Source organism: Pangasianodon hypophthalmus, chromosome 8, assembly GCF_027358585.1.
Source record: "Pangasianodon hypophthalmus isolate fPanHyp1 chromosome 8, fPanHyp1.pri, whole genome shotgun sequence".
Lineage (NCBI taxonomy): Eukaryota > Metazoa > Chordata > Actinopteri > Siluriformes > Pangasiidae > Pangasianodon > Pangasianodon hypophthalmus.
In genome coordinates, this window is record NC_069717.1 from 25,798,853 (window position 1) to 25,823,665 (window position 24,813).

General features: G+C 39.4%; 1 protein-coding gene across 2 annotated transcripts; it reads right to left on the reverse strand.

The window, feature by feature from the left end:
• Positions 1-225: 225 nt before the first annotated feature.
• Positions 226-15,095, reverse strand: kansl3 (KAT8 regulatory NSL complex subunit 3). 2 transcript variants are annotated; one of them, XM_026925510.3, is made up of 22 exons: positions 14,883-15,095; positions 12,999-13,292; positions 12,537-12,707; positions 12,152-12,242; positions 11,626-11,811; positions 11,410-11,541; positions 11,186-11,302; positions 10,593-10,691; positions 10,374-10,445; positions 10,194-10,268; positions 9,857-10,014; positions 9,419-9,482; positions 9,061-9,249; positions 8,105-8,261; positions 7,740-7,817; positions 6,831-7,013; positions 6,605-6,692; positions 5,992-6,116; positions 5,576-5,664; positions 5,240-5,447; positions 2,663-2,775; positions 226-806 (listed from the first exon to the last, which is right to left on the reverse strand). In XM_026925510.3, exons 2-22 carry the CDS (start codon positions 13,211-13,213, stop codon positions 804-806), a joined length of 2,613 nt encoding a protein of 870 aa, XP_026781311.1. In that variant the 5' UTR covers positions 13,214-13,292; positions 14,883-15,095; the 3' UTR covers positions 226-803. The 2 variants fall into 2 exon arrangements, with proteins under 2 accessions (XP_026781311.1, XP_026781313.1); XM_026925512.3 differs by lacking the exon at positions 7,740-7,817 and having other exon boundaries at positions 231-806; positions 14,883-15,094.
• Positions 15,096-24,813: the final 9,718 nt, after the last annotated feature.

Sequence of the window (24,813 nt, forward strand, 5' to 3'; positions counted from 1 at the left end):
TTCTGGCCATACAGCGTAGCTTTATGTAGTTTATGTGCCTGACTACACTGTCCTTGTTTTTTCATCATATAATTTTAGACACTTGTCCCTCCATGATTCACTAATTTACAAACAAAAACTTACTTACATTAGCTGGCGTCATTAAATTATAAACTTCATAACAGGGTGGACATGTTAATAACGGGGAGGACAATATCAGTGACACAGTTAAAAATGACCTTTTTTGTAGTTTTATTCTTAAGTACATAGATTGAGGTGGTTAAGACAATGACTTTGGGTTGAATGTTATCGAGTAGGTTTTAATGCTAAGTAGGAACACAATTCGGAAGTAAATCAAAGCTTAGCACAAACGCTCTCTCAGGAGAGGCCCAGGGCAGGATTTCGTCTTCGCACTGAAGCCCAGTTTTCAACTTTATTGTCATCCATACAGTATACACACGTGTACAGGATAATGAAATAATGAAATGCCTTTTTTTTTTTTTGGCTAACTCTTAGGGAATTACAGTGTCAGCATTGCACAGTAATGTGTTCAGTGACTAATCTTAGACCCATCAATCCTACATTTATGGTAAAACACTGATTCATATCCCTCTCCTTGCCAGAAAGACAATTGGTCATAAGCAGAATAGAGTCCACAGCTGTTCCGAACTCGCTCACTGTGGTAAAGCAGGTAAAGCCGATGAGCCGTGCAGTCAGGACGTCAGCGTTTCCCCTCAGTGCCTCAGCATTCTGTTTACGAATAAAGCCATTGAGAGTGTCAGCGGTGCTTCCCACAGCATGAACCTTTCCCATGGAGTTTCTATTCACTGGAAGAAAAGTGGTGAACTGTTACTCATGTCTCACTGTTTGAGTCACAAAATAAATCCATTGAAAAACTTATAAAATTGCTGCAAAAGAGAGAAAAATTACAGAGACATTTCTAATATTTTTAGGCCTGCAATATGAGTAATGGTGAAAATTAATATAACTGCAGAGGCAAAGTGCTGAAATGAAATATTTCACATTTTCAGAAGTAGAAAAAAACTTCTGCTTAATAATTTAATAACATATTAAGTACCAGGGTATGGAGTTAGTATCCAAGTAATTTCTACTCTAGAATTTAGTAATTTTATTATGTACAATTGTTGTAATTGTTTATATGCCACTTTGCTGTTCCAATTTCCTGAACTATATCTGTACTGTCTTTAAAAAGAAGAATTAAAAAGAAGCCTTTAACAATTAAAAAACAAACACAAAATTAAGGGTCTTTTAAGGGTCAAACTTCAAGGTCAAGTTCTAAATCATTGAATAAAAAGTGAGAATGATATGACCATGTGCAACATGCACAAATTTCTGACTCCTCCATGAATTCTGTTGTATTTTGAGCCCTGTTTATTGCACCTGAAATGTGATACAAATTAAAAGAAAATGCTCTCAAAACATTTTTTTAAAAAGCTTTAAATTAATGTTTAAAATTAAACTTAAAAAAAAAAAAGTCACTGGGCATGTGCCTCTCGGTTTGGAATAGGCATGTGTGTAATTAAACTTGTCAGCATTTTAATTAGCTAATTAGCTCTCCATTCCTCTGTGTGGTCATAGAGACTGTTACTACAGCAACCACTTGAATGAAACCAATCAATTTCAATGGAGGAAAATGAAAAGGCCGTAATTGTTATCAAGTGTGGAGTAGAAATTTTTAGAGAAAAAAAAAAAGAGTTGATCAATTTGAATGAAATGACAAGTGACAGGCAACAGCAAAAGGATTTTGCACAGCTGTCAGCAGAGAATGAAATTTGGAATATGGAGCATGTTCCTGTGGTGCATCGTCCAGTAGTACTTGATATCCTTTTCTTTTTTTTTCTTTTTTTTTTTAAGAAAACGGGTATTACATTATACTCTGCCAAAAAAAAGCAAAGTGTACAAATGTGTGTGTGTGTGTGTGCGTGTGTGGGCTTAAGAGAAAATTTTCACTAAAAATGTGATTGCATAAATATTCACCCCCTTAATTTGGTGTGAAACCACTACATTAGTTCAATATCATGAACTATTTTTGTAGATTTATGACATATACCCCAAATTAAGTTCATTTTATTTTCAGGTTGCAAAACTATAAAATGTGGTGTAAGAAGTTTAAGCGGGGTGAAAGCATAAGCAGGACACCGTATTATGTTGTCGCATTAACAGGATATTAGAGCTGAAAGTGACCCTATTAGCTGGACTGATGTATATTCGAGTTATTATACAACAATTATACAACTCCGGTCCACTAATCTGATTGGTCGAGTGGCGTTCCAAGAGTGCTTATATTTCCTATAACCGCACTGGGACATTTCACCGTGTGTGTCACTCTGCTCGTCTGTGTCCTCCACTAAAATTCCAGTTCGAAATGGTTACTACAGTAGTGTTAGTGACATCATCAGCAGACATGGCAAACAATACTTTTTAGGAATATAACTTTTGGCTTAAAACATTGCAGCTGAAAAGGAAGAAGTGATGCCAACAATGTAAAAAGTCAATATGAGCTAGCTATCCTGCTAGCTAATGTGTTATAAAGTGTGTGTGGCTTCTTCTGGATCTATTTTCTGTGGGCTCATGCCTGCGGTGAATCACAGCCGTGCCGGTATTCAGTATAACCATACTCTTGCTTATGCGATATTGCTTAAATGTAAAGCCGCACCCCTACCTGTTGCTCGGATGTGTTGTGAGGCGGCAGCACGGCTCCAGCGTGGCCCAGAGCCGGAACTCGACTCGGCTGGCCTCGCAATGTCACTGTGATGGTAGTGGGGGCTTTCAGACCTGCTCAACGTACACACACGCACACACACACAAGATATTTCAGCTCAAAACCTGGTTGCCTCTGCCAGGAGGTTAAAACCTGGCCATTAATAGTGCTTTCAAGAAGATGATAAGCCAAGCCTACAGTAACTTCAAATCAACACAGAAATGGTTAAAGGAACAAAAAATCACTGTTTTGCAATGATCTCACTCTCTGGATTTGAAAACCTTACTGAAAACTTGTGGTCTGAACTGAAGACAGACATCCACATGATACAAACCTGAGAATATAAGTTCAGAGTTCTGCATGGAGGAGTTGACCAAGATCCTTCTACAAGTGTCTCCAACCTTGTTAAATATTATAGGAGGAGACTCTGTGCCATTTTGTCCATAAATATTAATGGTAAGGATGTCAATAATTTAAACTTTTTTTGTGTTTGAAAAAAAAAAAGTTTAAATTAAACAAAGATACATAATACTGGCATCTGTTGTAGGTCCACTACCACATTATTTGCTCATACTCATATAAAATGCTCTAATACCAACACTACCACGTCATACTATGTGACACTAGCCGAGTGTATGTTTTCGCACTAATAAACAGACGATAAAAAATCACAATGATCCGGACGTATTTCAGATTTCAGGATTAATGATCATAGCAAAGCAGACTGCTAACTGTGCACTGTGACAATATCAAGAGCAGGTACTACAGCATCTTCCTACAAAACTAGTAAGCTTACTGAACGTCTTATGGTGTTTAAAGAGTATCTATAATAGAGTGTGAGGGAGGCGGAGAGCACGATCAGCTAGCATGGTCATTAATATGAGCTCAAGTTGCCACAAATGGTGCAAAAAAAATGTATTCTTGATTGTGGAACAGTGAAGTGATCATGCAGAGGAATTGTTATGTATAAGATCATTTCAGTTCTGCGAGCACTGAGCACCGAACACGGAGAAACTTCCTTTCGCACTTTGCACACGGCGCTCATTTTTTATAAAACTCATCGTAAGGAGTTTATTGCTAGAAGTACATGACATCAACAAACACAGCAAAAGAAAATGTACCATGATGCCAGTGATTGTGTAATACTAAGCAGGATACTCGTCCCAGTATAATCGATGAGTACCAAAAAACAAATAAATCTATATATTGTATAAAATTATACCATAAGCCATATGTTTTTACATATTAAATGTTTGCTCATTTTCTAGAAGGGTGCCAAATTTTTTTAGCTCCATCAGGAGATCCTAGGCCTCAAGATTACAGAAATATTCTTAATGTTTAAAAAGGTGCAACTGGATAGAGAACCTGATATAACTGATTAGAATAAGATTAATTATCACTTTAATTCAGTAAATAAAGAAACTTTCTATCATGAATATGATGAAGTATGACATGGCTTTTGGATGGATTATACACCTGAATGTCTGAATGTACTGGAGAAATTAATGGCTTAAGGGGAAACACATGCATAATGAACAAAAACTAAACCAGAATGAACAAAAATAGTTTAAAAAAATTGGGGATGTGGATGTAAGAAGCAGTTTATAAAGAAATGCGAGTAAGTCATAATATAAAGATTACATAAAGATATTAATATAAAGGTTGTTCAGCACCCTCTGCTGACTGCAAAGTGATTTGCAATCGCTTTCCCTTTAATCTTCAACCCCTTTGCTGTTTCTGTTATTAGGGAAAGGAGACAGAGCTCATTTCTGGGCTGTAAAAATGCAAACAGAATCCTAAAACTAAGAAACAGGGAAACACCGAAACACTGGTTTCAGGGTGAGAAACACTGAAATATTACTAACGTCCCCTTTAATTATTCAAAAAGTAGGAATGCAACATGCACTTCTGAGGGAAAAAAAAAAAATATACATATAAAAAAAAAAGATGAGGGTAAAAAAGACAAAGCTTGACATCAGTGATGCTGGTTTGATGTTTTTGTTTAATGAATGCATTTGAGAATGGATGTCAAAAATAGTACATGTGTGTCGGACCAAATAACACAAAAAATTAAAATTGGACAAAACAAATAAGAACATGAACATAATGAGAATGCGGAAACAGACAAAAACAGCTGGTGACACGACAACTACATCAAAATCAACTGTAATGTAGTTCTTACCACCTCCATTTGTGAATTTAAACAGGGTTTTGTGACGCTTTGTGTCTGAACTGGAAATCGATCTAGCCTGCATGTTGCTTTTCTCTAACGTAAGTGATCTACCCTTATGGTACATATATACAAGCGTGGATTTATACATCTTACTTTCTCTGGAACGTATCGCTGATTTAAACACAATACACTTTTTTTTCTCCTCCTCCGTCTATCAGTAAGCACTTTTTTGTCGTCTCACTGCTTGACGGTTCTGGTCGCTTTGCTAAGCCAGGTTACAGCCAGTAGTCATGGTAACATTTCCCTGAACGCTACTCAGCGTGGTCGCCTCTGTTTGGTGGAGCGCGGTGTCGATAAGGACGTACCCGCGCTCTGATTGGCTACGTGGGCCAGTCCTGGCAGGCTATTGGCCAGCTTGGCCAGGCCACCGTTGGTGAGGAGCTGATGGATGGCTGTGCTTTTGGTCACTCCAGAGCCGGTGGAGACGACAGGAACGGCGCGCACCAGAGTGCCACCTGCTGGAGTGAGTGAGGTTAACATCTGCCCATGAGCCTGAGCCTTCCCTACTGAAGCCTGAGAGAGAAGAGAAAGAGAAAGAGAAAGAGAGAGAGATTTAGAAAAATACACATCTGTATACTGGATATTCAGCAAAATACTGCAGAGTGAAATGCAAAGTTGTGGGACAACATCTGAGCTCGTACCTGTGTGCTGGAGGGTAGAACCGGGGACTTAGAGCTGATCTCCTGCAGGCTGAAGCTCAGGCCCTGCAACAGGCTACTGGCAGAGGTAGCTACACACACACACACACACACACACACACACACACACACACACACACACACACACAGAGTCAGTAAGAGCCAGAAATAAGCATTACAACACAATTACTTTAGGCCAAGTACCCCTCACTGCAGAACCAACAGTCCAGGGGGTGAAGCCAGACCCTTTTCTAGCTCCGCCTACCCAACTGCAGTCGAACCACATGCCCACTGTGTTTCAGGCTGCAGAAGTGTGTTGTTAAGGGTTAGAGATTAGTGATAAGAGTTCGGCTTATAGGAGGAGTTCCAGCTCCATCTCCTCCCTCTGGACTTTTGGCTCTGCAGCATCTCCTTTTTACCTTGTGCAGAAGTCTGGACCTGTGCTGGGGTGGAGGAGGAGCCTGATATGACTCCTCCCTGCAGGCTGTGGAAGGAAGCTCCGCCCGAGCTGAGACCTCCAGAGACATCAGTTAAAGCACCAGACCTACCAACACACATCAAAAAACAATCACCTCATATTACAATTATATCTCACTAGACATTGATATACAGTGTTTGGCCCTCAATATGAAAAATTATAACTAGTATACTGAATTAGCCATCATAACGCCCACTACTAGCAGAGGTGCAGCATCCAGCGTAGGAATGAGCAATCCTACGCTGTTCATTTTAGCATGTTAACCCTATTAAAACACAGCATTCAAAGGCATGGATACTGCAATGCTACATTAGTTTTGCAGTGAGAAATAGAAACACAGCCCTAGAAATATTTCCAAAAATACCACAAACTTGTGCAAAAATCAGTCAGTCAGACATTTCTACAGTTCTGATTAGCAGTAAATTTGAGTTTGTAAAGGATTTACCCATCAGTCATATCTGTCACTTTATAAGCATTTAAAATTTACAGCATGTTTGTATGTCTTATGTACTGTAAGCCTGTGAGCTTATCTACGTTTGTGTCAGCGTACAAACCTTTGTGCAGTCAACAATCCGGAAAGATCTTTGGCACCTGATACAGTCTGGCCCATGGTGACTGTAAGGGGCTTTCCAGACGCTCCTACTGTATAAATAGATATTAAATTACTTCCTGTGCATTTTCATTCTACAAGCGTAGCTATTTTTTTATGTCTTGTTTCACTCATGACTGCCTTTAGTTTATTGAAAAGAATATAGGTATATTAACACTTTGTGTGTTTACCTTCCTGGATGCCGGAAGGCACCGTGGCACCGGCTCCGTCGCCGTGGGAGACGATGGTGACTTTGATCTTGGCCCGTTTGGAGGGTTTTGTAGGGATCGTGGGACTTGGTGTCTGCCTCCTCTTCAAATGGGGCCGCTGATCACTCTGCTCCAAACCTTCCACCTGATCGCCGGACACAGGTACTGTGGCACACAAAGAGCAGGGCGAGGGTCAGAGAGGCGCGCACACACACCCACACACACACATCTGAAATTCAACCATGGGTGGGTTTTTACTAATATTCAGATATAAACTGACAAAAAGACTTGCCAAGTGTCTCTGCATGAGTGTCTTTTAAAGATTATCCAACTCAGTTTGGAGCAGATTTCAGTATTTATGATACGGCTGCAACAAAGCCAGCAGCGTGCTGTGAAGCACTGTTCATGTCTCTTGCTCTCTTTTTTCCAAACGTCTCTGACTGTCAGTGCCAGTGAAGGGCGACACTTGAATCAGATCAAAATAGTTTTTAAAGTCTAATAGGCTACACCATGTTACAAGGAAGTTCAAAGCACTGACACCCAGTGATATAGATGATACTCAAAAAGGGTATCAATGTATTCATCACGCTGTCATATCATCATATTGCCCAACACTACTCTCCACTTTTGGAAGTGGATTTCTTTCCCTTTCAAATATGTACGTATTGTGAATACCGACACTGTATTCCAAAAGTGTCAAACTTAATGCATATCAACGAGGCCAACATCAACCTTTCTGACAACTTTTTTCCACGAAAAAAATAAAGTTTTAGAAAGGCAACTTTCTTCAAAATAGAGGATTATAATTTCAAAAGGATAAAAAGAAAGAAGGAAAAAGTTTAGATGAGTGATGCAGAGAGAAAGAGGGAGTGAGAAGGGAGACATACTCACCAAACAGACAGGAGGGACTGCCAGGAGGAACACTCTTCCTCACCAGCATGTTCTGTTTCATAAAGGCAGCGAACTGAGCTGCAGCGGACGGAAGACAAAGGTACACAGAATGAAGGGGGAAAAAAGAGAAAGAGGACAGGAAAGTAGGGAAAAACTCCCGCATACACATCACGGGGAGGTGGAATGAACTGAGGAAAGGTGACTGAATGCTTACAATGGATAAACTAACAACTAATCTACTGCTCATTAGAGAGACCTAAATTTCAACAATGCAAACACACAAACACACACACAGTCCATGCAGCAGGAGTGTGTGTGTGGGGTTTATGTTGTGCTTATCTGTGTGCACGCATTTCCCTCCGCACCTTGAGCTTGTTTGTGTGTGAGCATGGTTCCGGATCGCTGCATGTGTGTTTTGAGGAGCTGCGTGGTGGTGATGAGGCTCGACTTCTGAGCCGGAGACAGAGTGGTGGTCTTGGGTTTGGGACTGGCTGTGGGACTGCTGCACACACTGGACATGTCCTACAGGGGGGGCGACACAGACAAAAAATTCCAACATCAGTCCTTATCTTCTACAGTGAGGTGCAAAAAGCTTACATCCTTGAATCTGATTGGTCAGAAGGCGCTAATTAATTTTCGATAACAGCAGCTCTGACAATCCTGTCGACTGCAATTTATATGTTCTATGTAATCTAAGACTAGTAACAAATAAATTGTTATTGTGGTCAAGTTTCCCCAGTGTCAGCACTCTGTAACAGTCAGTAAGTTTTCCCACATGGGAAAGTCTTCAGGACGGAGTTTCCAAATTTCACAGTAACATAATAAGCTGCATTTTTTCAAACTTCAAGAGAGAGAAAAAGAGAGGTTAGTGAGATATATCTGCTATAACATAAGAGATAAAAGGAGCTAACTTGTTTCAAGGATGTTCCACAACATTTAGCTATGTGTCACACTAAAAAGTATGATGTGTTATTCTTTAATAATTTTTTTTTTTTTTGCATCGGGCCTCATCACATCATCTTGTCATTGATGACGTATTTTCTTATAATAGCACGCCCCCTAGTGTTTCATTCTTTACATGAATATTATTCTAAACAACTAACATGTCTTATGATTATTATCAAAACCTCAGCAAAACTACTTCTTGTGTAATACTGGTCTTCTGTGCATTGTTCCTACTTCTTCCAGTCAACAAGAACAAATATTAAAAAGTTCCTTAATCAATGCCACAATCTTTCTATATGATCACACCATCATTACACCCGGTGAAACTCCATGTGAGAGAACATCAGTCCTACTCTTCTCTAATTCATCATCTAACCTCTGATCCTGAGGGGGAGATGGGAACCCTGATGGCTGGCGATGAAGGTCGTGACCTCTCTGTCTCAAAGGGCAACTCGCGACGCGGCTTCTTTTTCTTCTCTGCGTCGAGATCCCGCGTTTCCCCCGAGGTGAGACTGGGACTTTCTGCCCGCATCAGAATGCCCGTCAGGAAGTCCACGATCTCATCCTGGCAAAGAAGAGGCAAAGAAAAATGGTGAGCTTCTCAGGAACCTGTTGCAGATGCTGGATTAAGATGCTGATGCTAATTAGTTAATGCCAGATAAAATAATACATCATGGCATTAAAATGCTTTAATGTTGGTTGCTGTGTTTTACATATAAAAGGGAGGTGTGAACCTGAATGCAGCGATCCACCATCGTCTGCGTCAGGCCTTCAGCTTTCATCTTGGAGGAGCCGATCCTGTAACAGAGGGGGGAAAAAAAATGTCTGAGTTGAGCAGCTCTGAGGCATGATAAATGTTTTAATCTTTTAATGGTGAAACTACAGACGGTGTCATACAAAAATTTTTAAAACATAATGTCTTTGCTTAATATTTTGAGAAACAGGTGAGGTAACTGTCCCATCATACACCCTGACTAACTGGGAAACTGTGAGACCTTAACAATCCTGCACAAGACTACTAACACACACACACACACACACACACACAGAGGAGAGATCAGTTAATATGAGCTACAAAATAAATTCGGCATTGAGGATTACAACAACAGAAAACACTCATTTAAAAGCTCTCTCACACAAACACTTTTTACAACCCCGACACACAGACACACCTGAGGTTGTCATCAGCTCCTCCTACGACCACCATGCTGTTGTCTGCTCGGATCTTCTCCCTGAACTCCTCCATGTTCTCCGTGCTGCACTGCAGCGCGTTCTGGCCCACCACAAACAGCACAGGGGTCTTCATGTCCAACAAGGGGTCGTCCACGTCCTGCCAGTCAGAAAATAAAGCACATAGTTCTCAACATATTCCACTCACCCCAGGGGTAAACACACTGCAGCACTAAGAACAACAGTAAAGAATAGCACGTTTAAATCAGCTCTGTTTTTTCCAGGCCCAATATTCCTGATTAGTACAAAGAAAAGAACATGATGTCACTCAGGATTTACCCCTCTGGGGCCGTTGACTGTTTGCAGAGGGAAACCCAGACACACGACGGCTGTCACGTGCTCCATAAGAGACACCTACACGTAGCACACAGAAAAAAAATCACAAACACTCAATATTTACTCCTACACACAACAATTGAAGCGGTTCCCAAATGGCAACATATCTCTAAATTGACTTACATGGCAAGCGATCAGCGCACCCATGTTCCAGCCCACCAGGATGATGGGCTTGTGAGGGAAGTGACTGTGAACCTGAAAGCAAATAACCAAATAACCAAATCATTGCTGAAGCCTATTCCAAGGTGAGCAAATACCAGCATATACCAGCCTTAAGCTGAAGGGTTTCATCAGTCAGAATTCTGGAGCTCTCTTTCAGACCTTCACCAGGCAATCTCTCACCTCGATGACTTTCCCCCTGACGGTGCCGATCAGGTGCTCCAGACACTGAGTGATGCCGATGTTAGCGCCGCTGCCCACGTGAGTGCTTATGGGAATGACCTGACACAAAGAAGTCATGTTATTTATTTATTTGTTATTTATATATTTGATCCAAGTGATGGAAATTAGTGTGGGTGATTTTATGAACTGGACAGAGAGAGAGAGAGAGAGAGAGAGACAGACAGACAGAGAGAAACAGCCAGAGAACAAGACTGACAGAGAGAGACAGACAGAAGGCCAAAGAAAGACAGAAAAAGAGAAACAGATGCAAAGCGAGAGAGAGGCAGAAGGAGAGAAATAGAGACAGAGAGCGAAGCAGAGACATGCAGAATGAGAGAAACAGAAGCATAGAGAGATAGACAGACACAAGAAAGAGACAGATAGAGAAAAACAGACAAATAGCAATAGAGAGACAGAGATGAAGCACAACAGAGACCAAGAGAGGTAGGGAGACAGAAAGAGATAAAGTGATTGAGAGAGACGTAGAGAAAAAAGAGAAAATGTTTCTGTTTCTGTGTGTGTGTGTGTGTGTGTGTGTGTGTGAGACGACTTGCCTTGCCTAAACAGGAAAGCTGTGATTGCCAGAATCTCATTCTGCGGGAGGTAGAGAAGGTGGGCACCGTCGGTCCTGATGGACAAATCAGGATCAGAGGCGAACCAGGAAGTTTACTCTAAATACATCAGAAAGCACACAAATTGCAGCGGTTTAATGAAATACAATACAGCGGTTTTAATAATACTAAGCCCATCATTAGAACGCTAGGCGTTTTACACGTACCGGTTTGTTTTGGGACAGCACACCCACGGCCGGATCCCAGGGGCGCTTCAGGAGCAGGGAGAGCGCCTCGGCCCCCGCCGCACCCGATTTAGTGGACGACGCCGGTAGCATCCGCTCAATCAGCGAAGGAACCTGATGAATCATAGAGAAGCTAAGTGAGCTGAAGTCTTTGAAGTGGATTTCAGGACACTCTGGAGAACGGTTAAGCGTTTTCACCTTGCTTTTGAGGGTCTGCAGGACATCCAGGTAGGCGGCCAGCATGGCCAGGCTCAGAGACTCCACCAGGGTGCAGTGTAGCCACTGAGTTAGCTTAGCATCCCAGTTCACGCTGGCCAGCGCGTGCCGAACCTTACGGGCACATTTATCCACCGCGATCCTGCGCAGGATGGGCTCGTTACACACCTGACACAGGATTGGACACACACACGCACAGGTTTAAATTCTCATACAGAGGAATTGGAATTTGTCATTTCAGTACTTTTTATGGATTCTGTGCTCACATCTGGAACGAGTACACTGTATTTTACCTTCTATCAAATAACCAGTAGAAAAAAACCCAGCTAATGTATATCCCATCCACTATAGCATACAGAACATAGTGCCTAATATGTTATTTGATACAACAAGCCTTTTCAATTCTGATAAAAGTTGACTATGTTAATTATGCTATACTACACTACAGTTAAGAATTAGACAGAACAAAAAAGAGAAGCTCTGTGGAACTAAGGTTTAGATCACTCACACTTTCATTAGCCAGCCTGGCCAGTCTCTCCGCCTGCAGCGCCTTCAGGACTTTATTAAACAGCTTGTTCTGAGCCATCGTCCACCCAGTCCTAAAAGAGTAAAGATCCACAGTGGCCTCATTAACAGAGTGTATGGTCCGTCTTCATACATCACACTGCTACACAATGACTGCAATGAACAATTAATACATGAACGATTTGTTTCACTGACATTCCACAACATCAAATTAAATGAAACATAACTAGAAACAGATAAAAAGTGTAACATTCTTTAATAAAACCACACTGAATTATTGGCAAATTCAGATCCTACAGATCCTGGATTCCTACAGAGCCTGGATTCCTACAAGCAGCATGTGGCAGACCTCTGTGTGGTTTTCTTACTTGTTAATATGATCTTCCCAGTCGTCTGGAGGCAGCGGTCCATCAGCAACGGTCCGAGCGAACAGAACGTGGCGTTCACACTCGTTCATCACACTTCGAGCTTTCTGGTTGTCGTAGAGGGGCATGGGAGTGGGTGTTACCGTCTCAACATCGATGGACATCTCAGACTCCCTGGAAAAGACATAATTTTTTTTAGCTAAAATACAGTACATATACGCTATTAATGACGCTTGTGAGACTTATTAATTACCACAAACTTTTTAATGTGAATCTGAAGATCTCTGCACAGATGTCAAGTTTTAAACCACCAAACCACCTAATTCACCTCTATCAAACACTTAGAGCTTCTAAATATGCAAATTTACTACGATGTCACTAATGTGAATAAAAGTTCCTCAAAAGACACAACAGTCTTTTACATATCAAAAAAAAAAAAACAGTCTATATAAAAGCGTGACTCACACGGAGGAGTCCTGCTGGCGGCGCGGGGTGACGAACAGCATGCGGGTGGGCCGGGCACTGCTGGCGTCAGGGTGGGCGTTCCAGGGCTTGGCATAGCTGTGGTCCAGGAACACCAGGTCCAGTTCTCGCTCATGCACCGACAGCTGGAAGAGCAGCGACGTGCCCATGCGGCGGGCCGACGTCTGGAAGTCCCGCTCTCCAGTGACGCGGTACATGGTTCCCTAAAGGCAAACGGGAGCACTAAAGGTCCCACGATAACGGAGCGCATTCAGCGCAAACATGAGATCAACAGAGCTGCGGAGGAGAGAGGAGCGTCACCACGTCAGGACCAAGCATTCAGCTTTATTCATCCAACAAATATGATACAAATAAACATCTCTTCCATCTACTTACTACCACTGCTTCGTCTTGTTTCAAATGATTTATTTACGCAATATTCTGGAAACGCATAAATAGTTGGTTTATTCTATTATGTAAATGATTGTGTTGTGACCCAAGAATGCCTTTTTTCTATAAGAAATACGTTGTGATCTACTATTCTCTATTTTGAGAAAATTCTTCTGTTTTAAGTGTCTTCAGAAAATATTCCTTTTTCATGTAAAAGGTTTTGATATGCAAATGAATAAATGAATATGCAAATGAGCAAGTGACATCAACTGGCGACTTCTAGCGATTTTTTTCAGCCTGCTTTAGCTACTTTCCTCTGAAAAGTGTTACATTTACGGCATTTGGCAGATGCCCTTATCCAGAGCGCCTTACACAAGCGCTCTGAATTCTCCTGAACTTAAGTACTTCTTGAGTACTTCTTGAATTTAAGTACTTCTGTCTTTATCTTTAGACGTCGTTTGAAGACCGCCAGCGACTCAGCCTCTCGGACATCTAGAGGAAGTTCATTCGACTACTTGGGCACCAGAACAGAGAAGAACCTTGATCCTTGTACCCTGAGAGATGGTGGGACCAGTCGAGCAGTGCTAGAGGAGCGGATGGAGCGTGGTGCAGTACAGGGTGTGTGAAATGCTTTAAGGCAGGACGGAGCTGGTCCGTTTTTGGCTTTGTAGGCGAGCATCAGCGTTTTAAATCTGATGCGGGCAGCTACAGGAAGCCAGTGAAAGGAATGTAGGAATGGGGTGGTGTGGGAGAACTTGGGAAGGATGAAAACAAGTCCTGGACTGTGTTCCGGATCAGATGCAGAGGTCGAATTGTGCGCAGAGGCAGACCTGTCAGTAGCAAGGTGCAGGAGTTCAGTCTCGATATGCCAAAGGTCTGATCAAGCACCTGAGCGGCCTGTGTGGATAGAAACGGACGAATTCTTCTGATGTTATAATGAGCGTGTCAGTCTAGCAGTTTGAGAGGAAAAGGACAGTTGATTGTCCATGATCACCACAAGGTTGCGTGCAGTGACAGATGGTGAGATCTCAGAGTTCTCCATGGAGATCACAAGATCCTGACAGTTGTGCTGGGTTTAAGTTTCGATGAAGGTTAGGATGATGAGAAGTCCTGACATAACATTGTATCCAGTCCATAATTATGAGTATTCCTGCTTTACTCTGCAAAATTTAATCTGCTTATTTAAAAAAAGCTGAAAATCATCTTATGAGAAGTATAAGTGTAAACTAGATCAGTTTTAACTATCATTTTAATTCCTCAGTCTAAAATCTCGCGATACTACACGAGATCGCTGATTAAGCAACTCACCGCCCATTTAGCTTACACTTACCCTGTCACATTCAGGCACAAAAATGTCAACATGTTGCTTTTCTAACAACCCAATTCTTTAAAAATAAAATCAATATTTTACCACCCAAAAACCTCGATAGTAAGCTCTCTGCGTATGTTTGCTAGTTTGCTAGCTAGCATGTAGCTACATTATGTTAGCGTACTTACTCTTTTCCCAGTCCGCCGTCACTACAACGCGAGTCTTCACGTCATGGTATTTTTTTTTCTCACGTCCTTCAAATGACAGAATAATTATATAAAATTTATAAACTAGCTGAAGATATAAGCGACTTTTAAAAAGGAAATGAGGGGATGTTAACCTCGCGGTATGATCATGGCCGCCTCGCTTTTGTTTTGCCACCGCGCCTCTGTGGGAGAAACATAAAACCCGAACCGGAGCATTGAGGATAACGGATTAGTGTCACATAAAATCCGGACTGGATTTTCGGAACACTGAGGATAACGCATTAGCGTCGCATAAACCCGGACTGGATTTACGCAACTCTGAGGATAACGGATTAGCGTCTCATAAAACCCGGACCGGATTTCCACAACACTGAGGATAACGGATTAGTGTCACATTACACTCGGACTTGAATACTGACTATAACGGAGTAGTATCACAAAAAATCTGTACTGGATTTCCACAACACTGAGGATAACGGATTAGTGTCACATAAAACCCGGACTTGAATACTGAAGATAACGCAGTAGTGTCACATAAAAGCCGAACTGGATTTCCACAACACTGAGGATAACATAGTAGTGTCACATAAAACCCGGATTAAGGATTTTTTTTTTAAATATAGCCTTATTAACCTTTCCTGGATCTGGTTTATATTTATTATGACTTAATAAATTGTACAGTTCTCTCAGACCTTAAGACATCAACTGAAGAGATCCGATTGCCAAATCTGGGTTGTGGCTTGATAACCTGGGTTGTGGTTTGACTCGCAATCAGTTTTAAGTAGAATATTAAACAACTTATATGGTGGGGAAAAGTGGATTTTTTTACTCTTTGCAAATAAAAGTTCAATGATGGGTTGGTACATTTTCATACTAAGCCATTAGCTATAAATCTGTATTACCTGTAATAATAATAGTGTAATGCAGTGAAATATAATCCAATTGAATGAATACTTTGAAAATTTGTTTTATTTTTTTTCTTTTGTTAAGAATATAACACTTTTGGAACATGTCCTTAAAAACAGGGCTGTATTCAGAGTTGGCAACTTAAGTCTAAAAGTTACGTCAGTGTTTTTGCTGGAAAAATTGCTCATATTCAGAGTCGGGTTAAGTGCGCTATATGATTATACAAATTAACTGCATGGAGTTAATGCCTGTGAGGTTGCCAGATATTCATTAGCATTGTTTGTGTCCACTTGTGCCCTTAGATTCAAGCGTTCCTGCAAATCGATACGAAGTTCTTCTGACTGATCATCTTCATCCAATGTTGAAGCATTTTTATCCTGATGGGCGTGCTCTCTTCCAGGATGGCCCCACCCCCATCCACAGGGCATGAGATCCTCACTTAAAATGAAAATTATGTCAAATCATATGCGATGATCTTCACAGTCATCAGATCTCACCCCTGTTGAACATAACAGGAGATTTTGGAGCGACGTGTTAGACGGTGCTCTCTATCACCATCATCAAAACACCAGCTGAGGAAATATCTTTTGAAAGAACAGTGCTCATTGCTCCAGTACAGGTCCATAGACTTCTGAATCAGTGCTAAGGTGCATTGTACCTGTTGGCTCATGGTAGCTCAAAACCTCACTAGGACACTATATGTTTTTTCCTTTTTCCTTTTATTCATCACCTGAGGAACAAATGCCACCAGTTATCTCAGATGGTAACATTACAGTAAAAGTGAGCGCACCTAGATAGCTACATGCATGCGCACACAGAGGGATGGAGGAATGAAACAACATTTGATGTCCTACATTCTCAGACTTACACTAACAATAGGTGACCTTAAACTGCAAAAGTACATCTCCAATCTCACCAAACCATACACAATATTTCCTTTTCATGAATCTAGATGCTTCATTCTGTTTCTTTTACAAAATTAAACCACAAAAAAACCATCATTTTGTGCAATTCAGAAATGCTTTATTAGAATTTTGTCATGCACCTTTTGATTTATAATTCTGCTGTGCAAGACATGAAGATTTGAGTGCCTGCATATTATTTCTCTGTATAAAATTCAGTCAGTCAGCACCGTTGTACAGAGTTAATGATCTCTGCATTTATTGTATATCAGTGTTGACAATCAATATAGCATTAATTCTCATGGAATATCTGGGTTTTCATTCATCACTTCATATGTACAGGACTTGTAATCATATTTTAGAGAGTAGTCTGGACTTGTAGATGTTGGCCACCTCTAAAACAATAAATACACAAATGTAAAAAAAAAAAACACCAGACAACAAACTTAATTCTTACACATTATAGAGTGTAACTAATAAAATACTGGAGCTAGGGGTGGAACAGGGTGGAAGTGCAGCACGCGCACTTCTCACATGCACTATTTGTCCAGCTGGATCATCTTTTCATTGAGTTGAACCCTGCAAATAAGAAAGGATTAACATGAGACCACAATATTTATACACATGACGGGTAACAGAAAAACCAAAATAAAGTGACTTAATAAGAGCCAGCAGAACAATTTGGCCTAGATTCTACACATCTCTTAAGCCATGAACACACCAAAAGGTCTTCCCTCAGTTGGTGTTTTGATGATGGTGGTGAAGAGCGCTGTTGCTCGAAGTGTAATGAGAGCAAGCAGGAAAATACCTACAAATTCTGTCCTCTTGAGCATGAACAACAAAAAACATATTAACAAACAGGACAGAAATTATTTTCAGTTCTTCAGGAGACTAAAAAAGTTGAATTCTTGTTCTTATTACTTACACAATTTGAATCCTTTCCTAATGGCAAAAAAATGATGTTATTGTGTTTAATACAATTGAATGCCACTTTAAAAGTGTTCATGGATTTTGTACTGTATATACGCAGAAATTGCATGTACCTGTTATACACTTATTCCATGTTTTATGATTAGAATTGGATATAAACACATGGTATGGGAGAATACCATGGTAAGGTATGGGAGCCCATCTTCAATTATGAGTCCCAGCAGTGTTGGAACAGTACTGTTACGGTAGTAGCAGTAAATTATGGATTATTATTCACATATAAGTCGGGAAAACTCTGCTATAAGAGCTCCTGCTTTACTTTAATACTTTAATGTTTAATGTATTTATTTACAAGACAGAAAACATACATAAATAAAAACTATTTCAGCCATCATATGGCATATAATTTAAATTACTAACGGGGTGAACAATTCCAGTGCAATGTAACAAATGTTATAGCTCATTGCATGAAAAAAATATTTCAGAATTCCTAATTAAGAATGTAAACTCACCATGTGTCCACGTTTAGATGCTCCGACTTTTCAAAGAGCAAGAAAGTCATGTGAATAACCTGTCCATCTTCACATGAACTTTAAAAGTGCAAACACTCTATATGTAGATTCTGTACTAATCATACAGTGCTTGTTGCTCACGACTCCATCGTCTTACTGTTCAAAGGCAAAGATGCATGAAATACACTAAATTAGACATATTAAATTCCACTGAATTAACTTTTATGTTTTTTTGGTTTTTCTTGAGACTTTGTACTTAGTGAATTAGTCTGATGAAGGCACTACAAATTGTCTGGCTGGTAAAACCGGCCAGTATCTAATTGTTCATGGATTCTTGAGTCTGATTGATCAGAAGGTGCTGACTAATTTTTTTTTTTTAATAACAGCAGCTCCGACAGTAGTCCCCGCTAAAATTCAAATCACAGGTTTATATTAATGTATTCATTCTAATAACTTATCATTTCTATAGTAAAAACTTATACAGGGACTTGTATGGCAGATGCTCCACATCTAGGACAAATAATAAACAAATATTATTTTATTCTCAAATGTTAAAATGTGCTGTTATGTAACAAAGAAGAACATATCTTCTTTGATATGGTGAGGTTTTCTGTAAAGACATTTTTTTCTCAGGGAAATTACAAGCTGTGTTTTTTGTCTTATTTTGGCTGGTGAAGGACTGTTTCTAGTGGTTGTAATGTAAGTGATAACTTGTTTTACAGATGTTTCAGAGCATTAAGTCTAACATTAAATGAATAAAAAGTACAGGTAACTTATTAATAAATTACAAAATTGTAATTGTTGGCAAACGGCTGTCGTATAAGAGGAATAAAACACTTTGAAATGTCCTGTTATAAGAAAATAACCAACTTCAGTGTGGAATCACATCATGTTTTATTCCTTACTTCATATTTTCCTTATTTTTATTGCATTGTGTGGTTAATTAGTCTGTGATGTCCAACACAATGGATTATTGTGACTGTGTTAAATTTGGTAAAACTATTAACCTAACGTTTGTCATGGAAATTAGTTGTCTCTGAGGAATAGCTCAGTCTCTCCCCCAAAAGATTTTTTCCCATGTGATTCTTCAAATAAAGATGTACGCCCGAAGCGTTGTTCTATTTGACATTTTGTTTGATGTAAAGGTGTGGCATTATTATGATAGTAAAACCTGGTATCCTGTTCAAGACAGTATGCCACTGTAGAAGATAAATACATTTTGCACATATTTGTCCAGCAGAATCCCATGATTATATTATTTAAGTGGTGCTTTCTTTCAGCATGGACTGTCAATACAGAACAGTAGAATATTCTGACACAAGGAACTAAGAGGAGCACCTGGTGAAATGGCACAACCTGCAAGATGTGGGATGGGGGTCAGGCGCAATGCCAGGCAGGCAGCAGACAAGCAATGAACAGTCTCAATGGGCTAGACCCTTGCAGTGGAAACTGGCTTTAGGAACGTGTAAAATCACTTCACTGGTAAGGAGTACTCCCAGGCCACTTGACCACAATGTCTCTGAAAGTATTGGGTGGTCACACCTGCACACTTATTGATGAGAACACTTATGCAGCTGTAGATGGGATTCAAACCATGCAGATTGAAGAGACATATTTCCAGTGACTTTTTCCCAACTTCCTACTGAAAATTCTAAGTAGCCGTGTGCATGTACTCTCAACTTATCAGTGACATAGCCCTGTCTGCTGGTTTCTTTTTTACCCAACTAAGTAGGGCCATTATTTTAACCTTGGTTGGCCTGTTTATCTCTATTAACATAAAACCAGGGGTGTAGTCACATAGATGGCAGTGGGTGATGGCTGCCAACCTTGAAATAAGCCTTGCCACCACAATTGCCTTGACATTGACCTCTAATCTTATCTCTGAGAAATTATTTATGGCTGTACAATTAATTCAGACCTAAAGAGTCATATCTAGCTCAAGCTGATTTATATCATTGTCACGTAGGTATGTGGACCAATACCTAGAACACTACATTTTGAACTATATTCAATTCAATTTTATGTGTACAGTATAACTGATGGATCTGTATTTGGGGACAGCTTGTGACAACCCTTTATTGTTATATTAATTAACTTGTGTTTGCTTCAAACCTATCTGACCTCATCTTTGTTGTTCCAACATGAGGCTGGCGGAATGATAAGGATGGGGAGAACTTCAAGGTCTTCATTACACATGGCTTCTTTCTGAAAAGCAACATCTTGCCCAGTAAACCCAGATACAGAGGCCTAAAGTAAAGATACCAACTATTCTGGATTGAACCAGTTTTACTCTTCATCATCATGTTATAGGCTGTACCAATCATTTATTGATGAATAATATATATATATATATATATATATATATATTTTAGCCTTGTTACTTAATCATTTTAGGCATGTAGAACACCAATCTGTACATTTGTCAGATGCCCTTATCCAGAGCAACTTACATTTATCTCATTTTTTATACAACTGAGCTGTTGAGGGTTAAGGGCCTTGCTCAAGGGCCCAGCAGTGGTAGCTTGGTGGAGCTGGATTTGAACTCATGACCTCCCAATCAGAAGGGCAATGTCTTATCCACTGAGCTACCACTGCTTTTGTATACTTGGAGAAGTCACCAAGAACCCTGGAGCTAAGAGGGGGCAACACTACCCACTGCGCTAACTAATAGTAATAAGATTAGAACATATTAAACACTATAATCAAGACTAGACAAACCTGGAAGTATCTAGACTTAGAGTTTAATGTAAATGTTACAATGAAGAGACTATTAAATCAGAAGATGTAACTTAGGAAGGCTAGGCAGGACAACACTAGGCAATACAAGAACAAGACAAAAACTTGTTTGAGAGTGGGAACGCGGTCACATAGAAGGAGAAGACCTTCGCAATAAGAGTGCACAATTACAGCACTGTATAGTGATTATGTTATATTTGGCTTTGCTAGTGGTGACATTCATTTATACGTGTTATTGCACATTATTGCTATATTTTGTGTAAGCAGGAGCACTCATATTCACCTGCTAGTACCTTTTCACCAGACATTTTGCAGTTTAAACAAGACACCTTGTTTGAGCTGTGAGATTAGTTAAATGAAAGTATAAATATACAAACAAAATGACATTTAAGTGCAACAAATTGATTAAACAATTTCTGAACTTCTCTGAACTTCTCTACCTTGTTATATAGTCCGCATCAGGGTTTTGAAGGTCTCTTATGTTCAGGGTCCCAAAAAATGTTGCAGCAAAAAGAGTCTATATGCATCTTTTGCTTTATTTTTGCTTTTGTCACTGCTTTGTTTTGCTTTGTCTTTTGTTTGCTAGTTTTGGGGGCAATGTCTGAGGTTTTGGGGCATTGTTTGTGGAAAGTCTGTAAAATTGGAAATTAGTTTCTTTACAGAAATGCCTAAACGAGACAGGATGCTCATACTCTAACATGTGCTCAGAAGACATTTCACTAGCATCGCTAGCAGGCAGTGCAAAAGTTAGTGCATCTTTAGATATTATTTAAATAATATTTATATATTTTTGTTTAATGCTTTCTCATACCTCAATGATTCAAACACTACAAATCTGATAAAATAGTTCCATTAAATAGCATATGCAGAAATTGTGTCCTTGTTAACCATTTAGTAAAAATAATAAAAGGATGTTCCTCCCCCCCCTCCCTAGTTTTGTCTAACTAGGGAGGTTTAAATTATGAAAAAAGACCTTTCATTTGTCCTTTTTTTTTTAAATCGTGTAAATAAAGAGTTTCTTTGTTTGCTTTTATTTTTATATATATATATATATATATATATATATATATATATATATATATATATATATATATATATATATATATAGGCAGAATACAGTACGACTTTGGACAGTGGCAACCTATGTAGAGTGATTAACAAGAAACCGTCGCTTTCCTATAGTGATTTTCAATAATTAAAATGACAGATTTAAGTGACTTTACAGTTGATTGATCTTAATTAATCAAATGAGCATGAGACTCATTTTGCAAAATGTCATGACAGAACTGATTTTAAAATCATACATTACTGAATTGCACAAAATGATTGCAGTATTTTGTGGTTTGATTTGTAAATGACACAGACGGTGGTTTAATAAAAGGTGATTTACATTATGGAAGATTTTTCTGTACCAAATTCTGTATGTTCGCAAGGTTTCTACAGTATTTTTGCCATGAAATTCAAGCAATGTCAAGGTTGATCATCAGCCTTTGGTCACATTACAGCTGGCTTTGATCACAGTGGTGTTACATTGGCTGGGGGTGAGCATGTCACCTTACGCGTCACGTCACACTAAGACTGTCAATCTCAATTCATGACTAAAGAATTCTTTATGATGTGCATTTTTTGTCTGTGACTACAAAATTCGGCCAAAAATTGTACAAAGCGTGTGCAACTAGATATAGTTTGCTTTAAATTCACACACAGAAGGCACATTGTCTGTCGTACACTGTTGCTAGTAATACCTGGCAGGTCTCTGGAGCACAAGCCTCAGATCCACTAAATCAGCACCTCCTTCTGTCAGAAACAGACTGGAAATTATGAGGCAGCGGGGTACCTTTGAGTTAAAATTCTTGATTCTATTCAGCAAACTGAACTAACTTGGTTCTATTCTTGGTTCTACAGCAGCTACGCTAATTCCTTTTCCACTTGTTTCCCTTCTTCTACCCATCCCCGAGGCACATAGAGATTGTGCCAGCTCCAGTAGACGAGGCCAACCCTATGAGGATCCTGAGGCATCCAGAGGTGGACCTGCTCCAGCCAGTTTCTGCCTCGTGAGGATTTGGGTGTTCAAAGCAACGCTGCCACCCCTATGTGGACTTTGAGGACTTTGAGGAAGACAACAACCTACATGACTATAAATAAATACAGAAAGGACATTGTTCATATCACACCCTCCAGTGTCACCCAAATGAGGATGGGTTCCCTTTTGAGTCTGGTTCCTCTCAAGGTTCCTTCCTCATATCATCTAAGGGAGTTTTTCCTTGCCACAGTCGCCTCGGTCGCCTCAGGCTTGCTCACTAGGGATAATTCTGTCTAACATCTAGGACTGTTTGCATGTTTTTGTTTCTGTTTGCATGCTTTTTGTTTCTTATGTTCTGTAAAGCTGCTTTGAGACAATGTTCATTGTTAAAAGCGCTATACAAATAAAATTGAATTGAAATGAATTCAATATTCAGTTAAACGATTCTTTCAATTGCAAGGTTTTCATTTTGAGAAGAACAAATCCTCAGTAGAAACATCACATAAAATAATTCTGGGTCTTAATATTTGACACAGCTGATAAATCTAGAATTCGAAATATTTTTCATTCTTAGTGTAACACAGTGTACACACCCTGTATGATTCTCTATATTCTTCATGTAGTACCTAATATCTGTATTCTTTGATCTCAAGCTGTTTGACATTGGCTTCAGACTGAAACAGTGGGAGAAAATACTTTCCTGCTTGCATTCTTTATAATTTAGTTCAAAAGTTATTTCAGAGCATTCACTGAGGTTGTTTAACAGTGGTGGAGACAAAACAGGGCACATCAATGGTGGTGGAGATTTTGGTTAGTTATGAGTTAATCTAGCTTAAATGCCCTCATGATGGAACCAGAGTGATTCGCCTACCTATGCGTTTTTATATATTTGTACACAATCGCGCATGAACTGGAGGTTATCAGGGTTCAGAGAGGGCATTACAGCATTTTTATTGGAATTTAAAACTAAATATTTTAAATTTGATCTCGAAGGGCTTTCAAATGGCTCATTAAAAATACTTTAAAAGTTCCATATTTTAAATTGATTACATAAAAAACATTATGATGATGTAAAAAAAAAAAAAGCATTTTATAGTCAAATACTCTGGTACTACCTACATCTGATAAAAAAACAAAGTAATTTTCCAGCAAATATTTATTTTGGATGTAATATCATATTTACATTTACATTAGACCACATACTTAATTAAAATCACCTTTCACCATCAGATCAGACGAATTCAAAAGTTTTCCTGTGAGCGTCACATTTTTCAGAACTTTGTTCAGATTTTTTAGTCAACTGATGTTATATACTTTAATGATATACTTTAGTGATAGTTAGACACACATTAATAGACTTTATTTCATATTGAGGGACTAAAAGAATTCTCTATTTACCATGACATCAGAGCATCTTTCAAGCCAAGAGCTCAAAACACAAGCAAAATGTTAAAATGAGACGCTCCAAAGCAAAAAGTGCAAAGATCTGAAATGGTCATTTAAAAATTTAATTTTTGGTATTGCTTGGTATTATTTTATTGAATCTGTTGAATAGCTGAAATGTCTGAGGAATTGTAACATCTTTGTTAATTAAATACAGAGAACACCAGTACAAAGAAAGCCTGCACATTTCCAAAAGCACTCTTTACTCATGCACTCTACACAAGCTGTAGACACCCTGTATATTTCTCTGTATTCTTCATATAGTACCTAATGTCTATTTTCTTCGTTCTCTAAACAATATGTGGGTCTTGCTTCAGGGCTGTTTGAACTTTTTACCTTATGTCTTTTCCTGTATTTGTAAAGCAACTGAATAAAGGTATGCTCACACAACAGCAAATTCAATTACACCAAATTAGCTTAACATTGGCACGTGAGGTTTTAGGGTGGTCCCTGATTTTGGA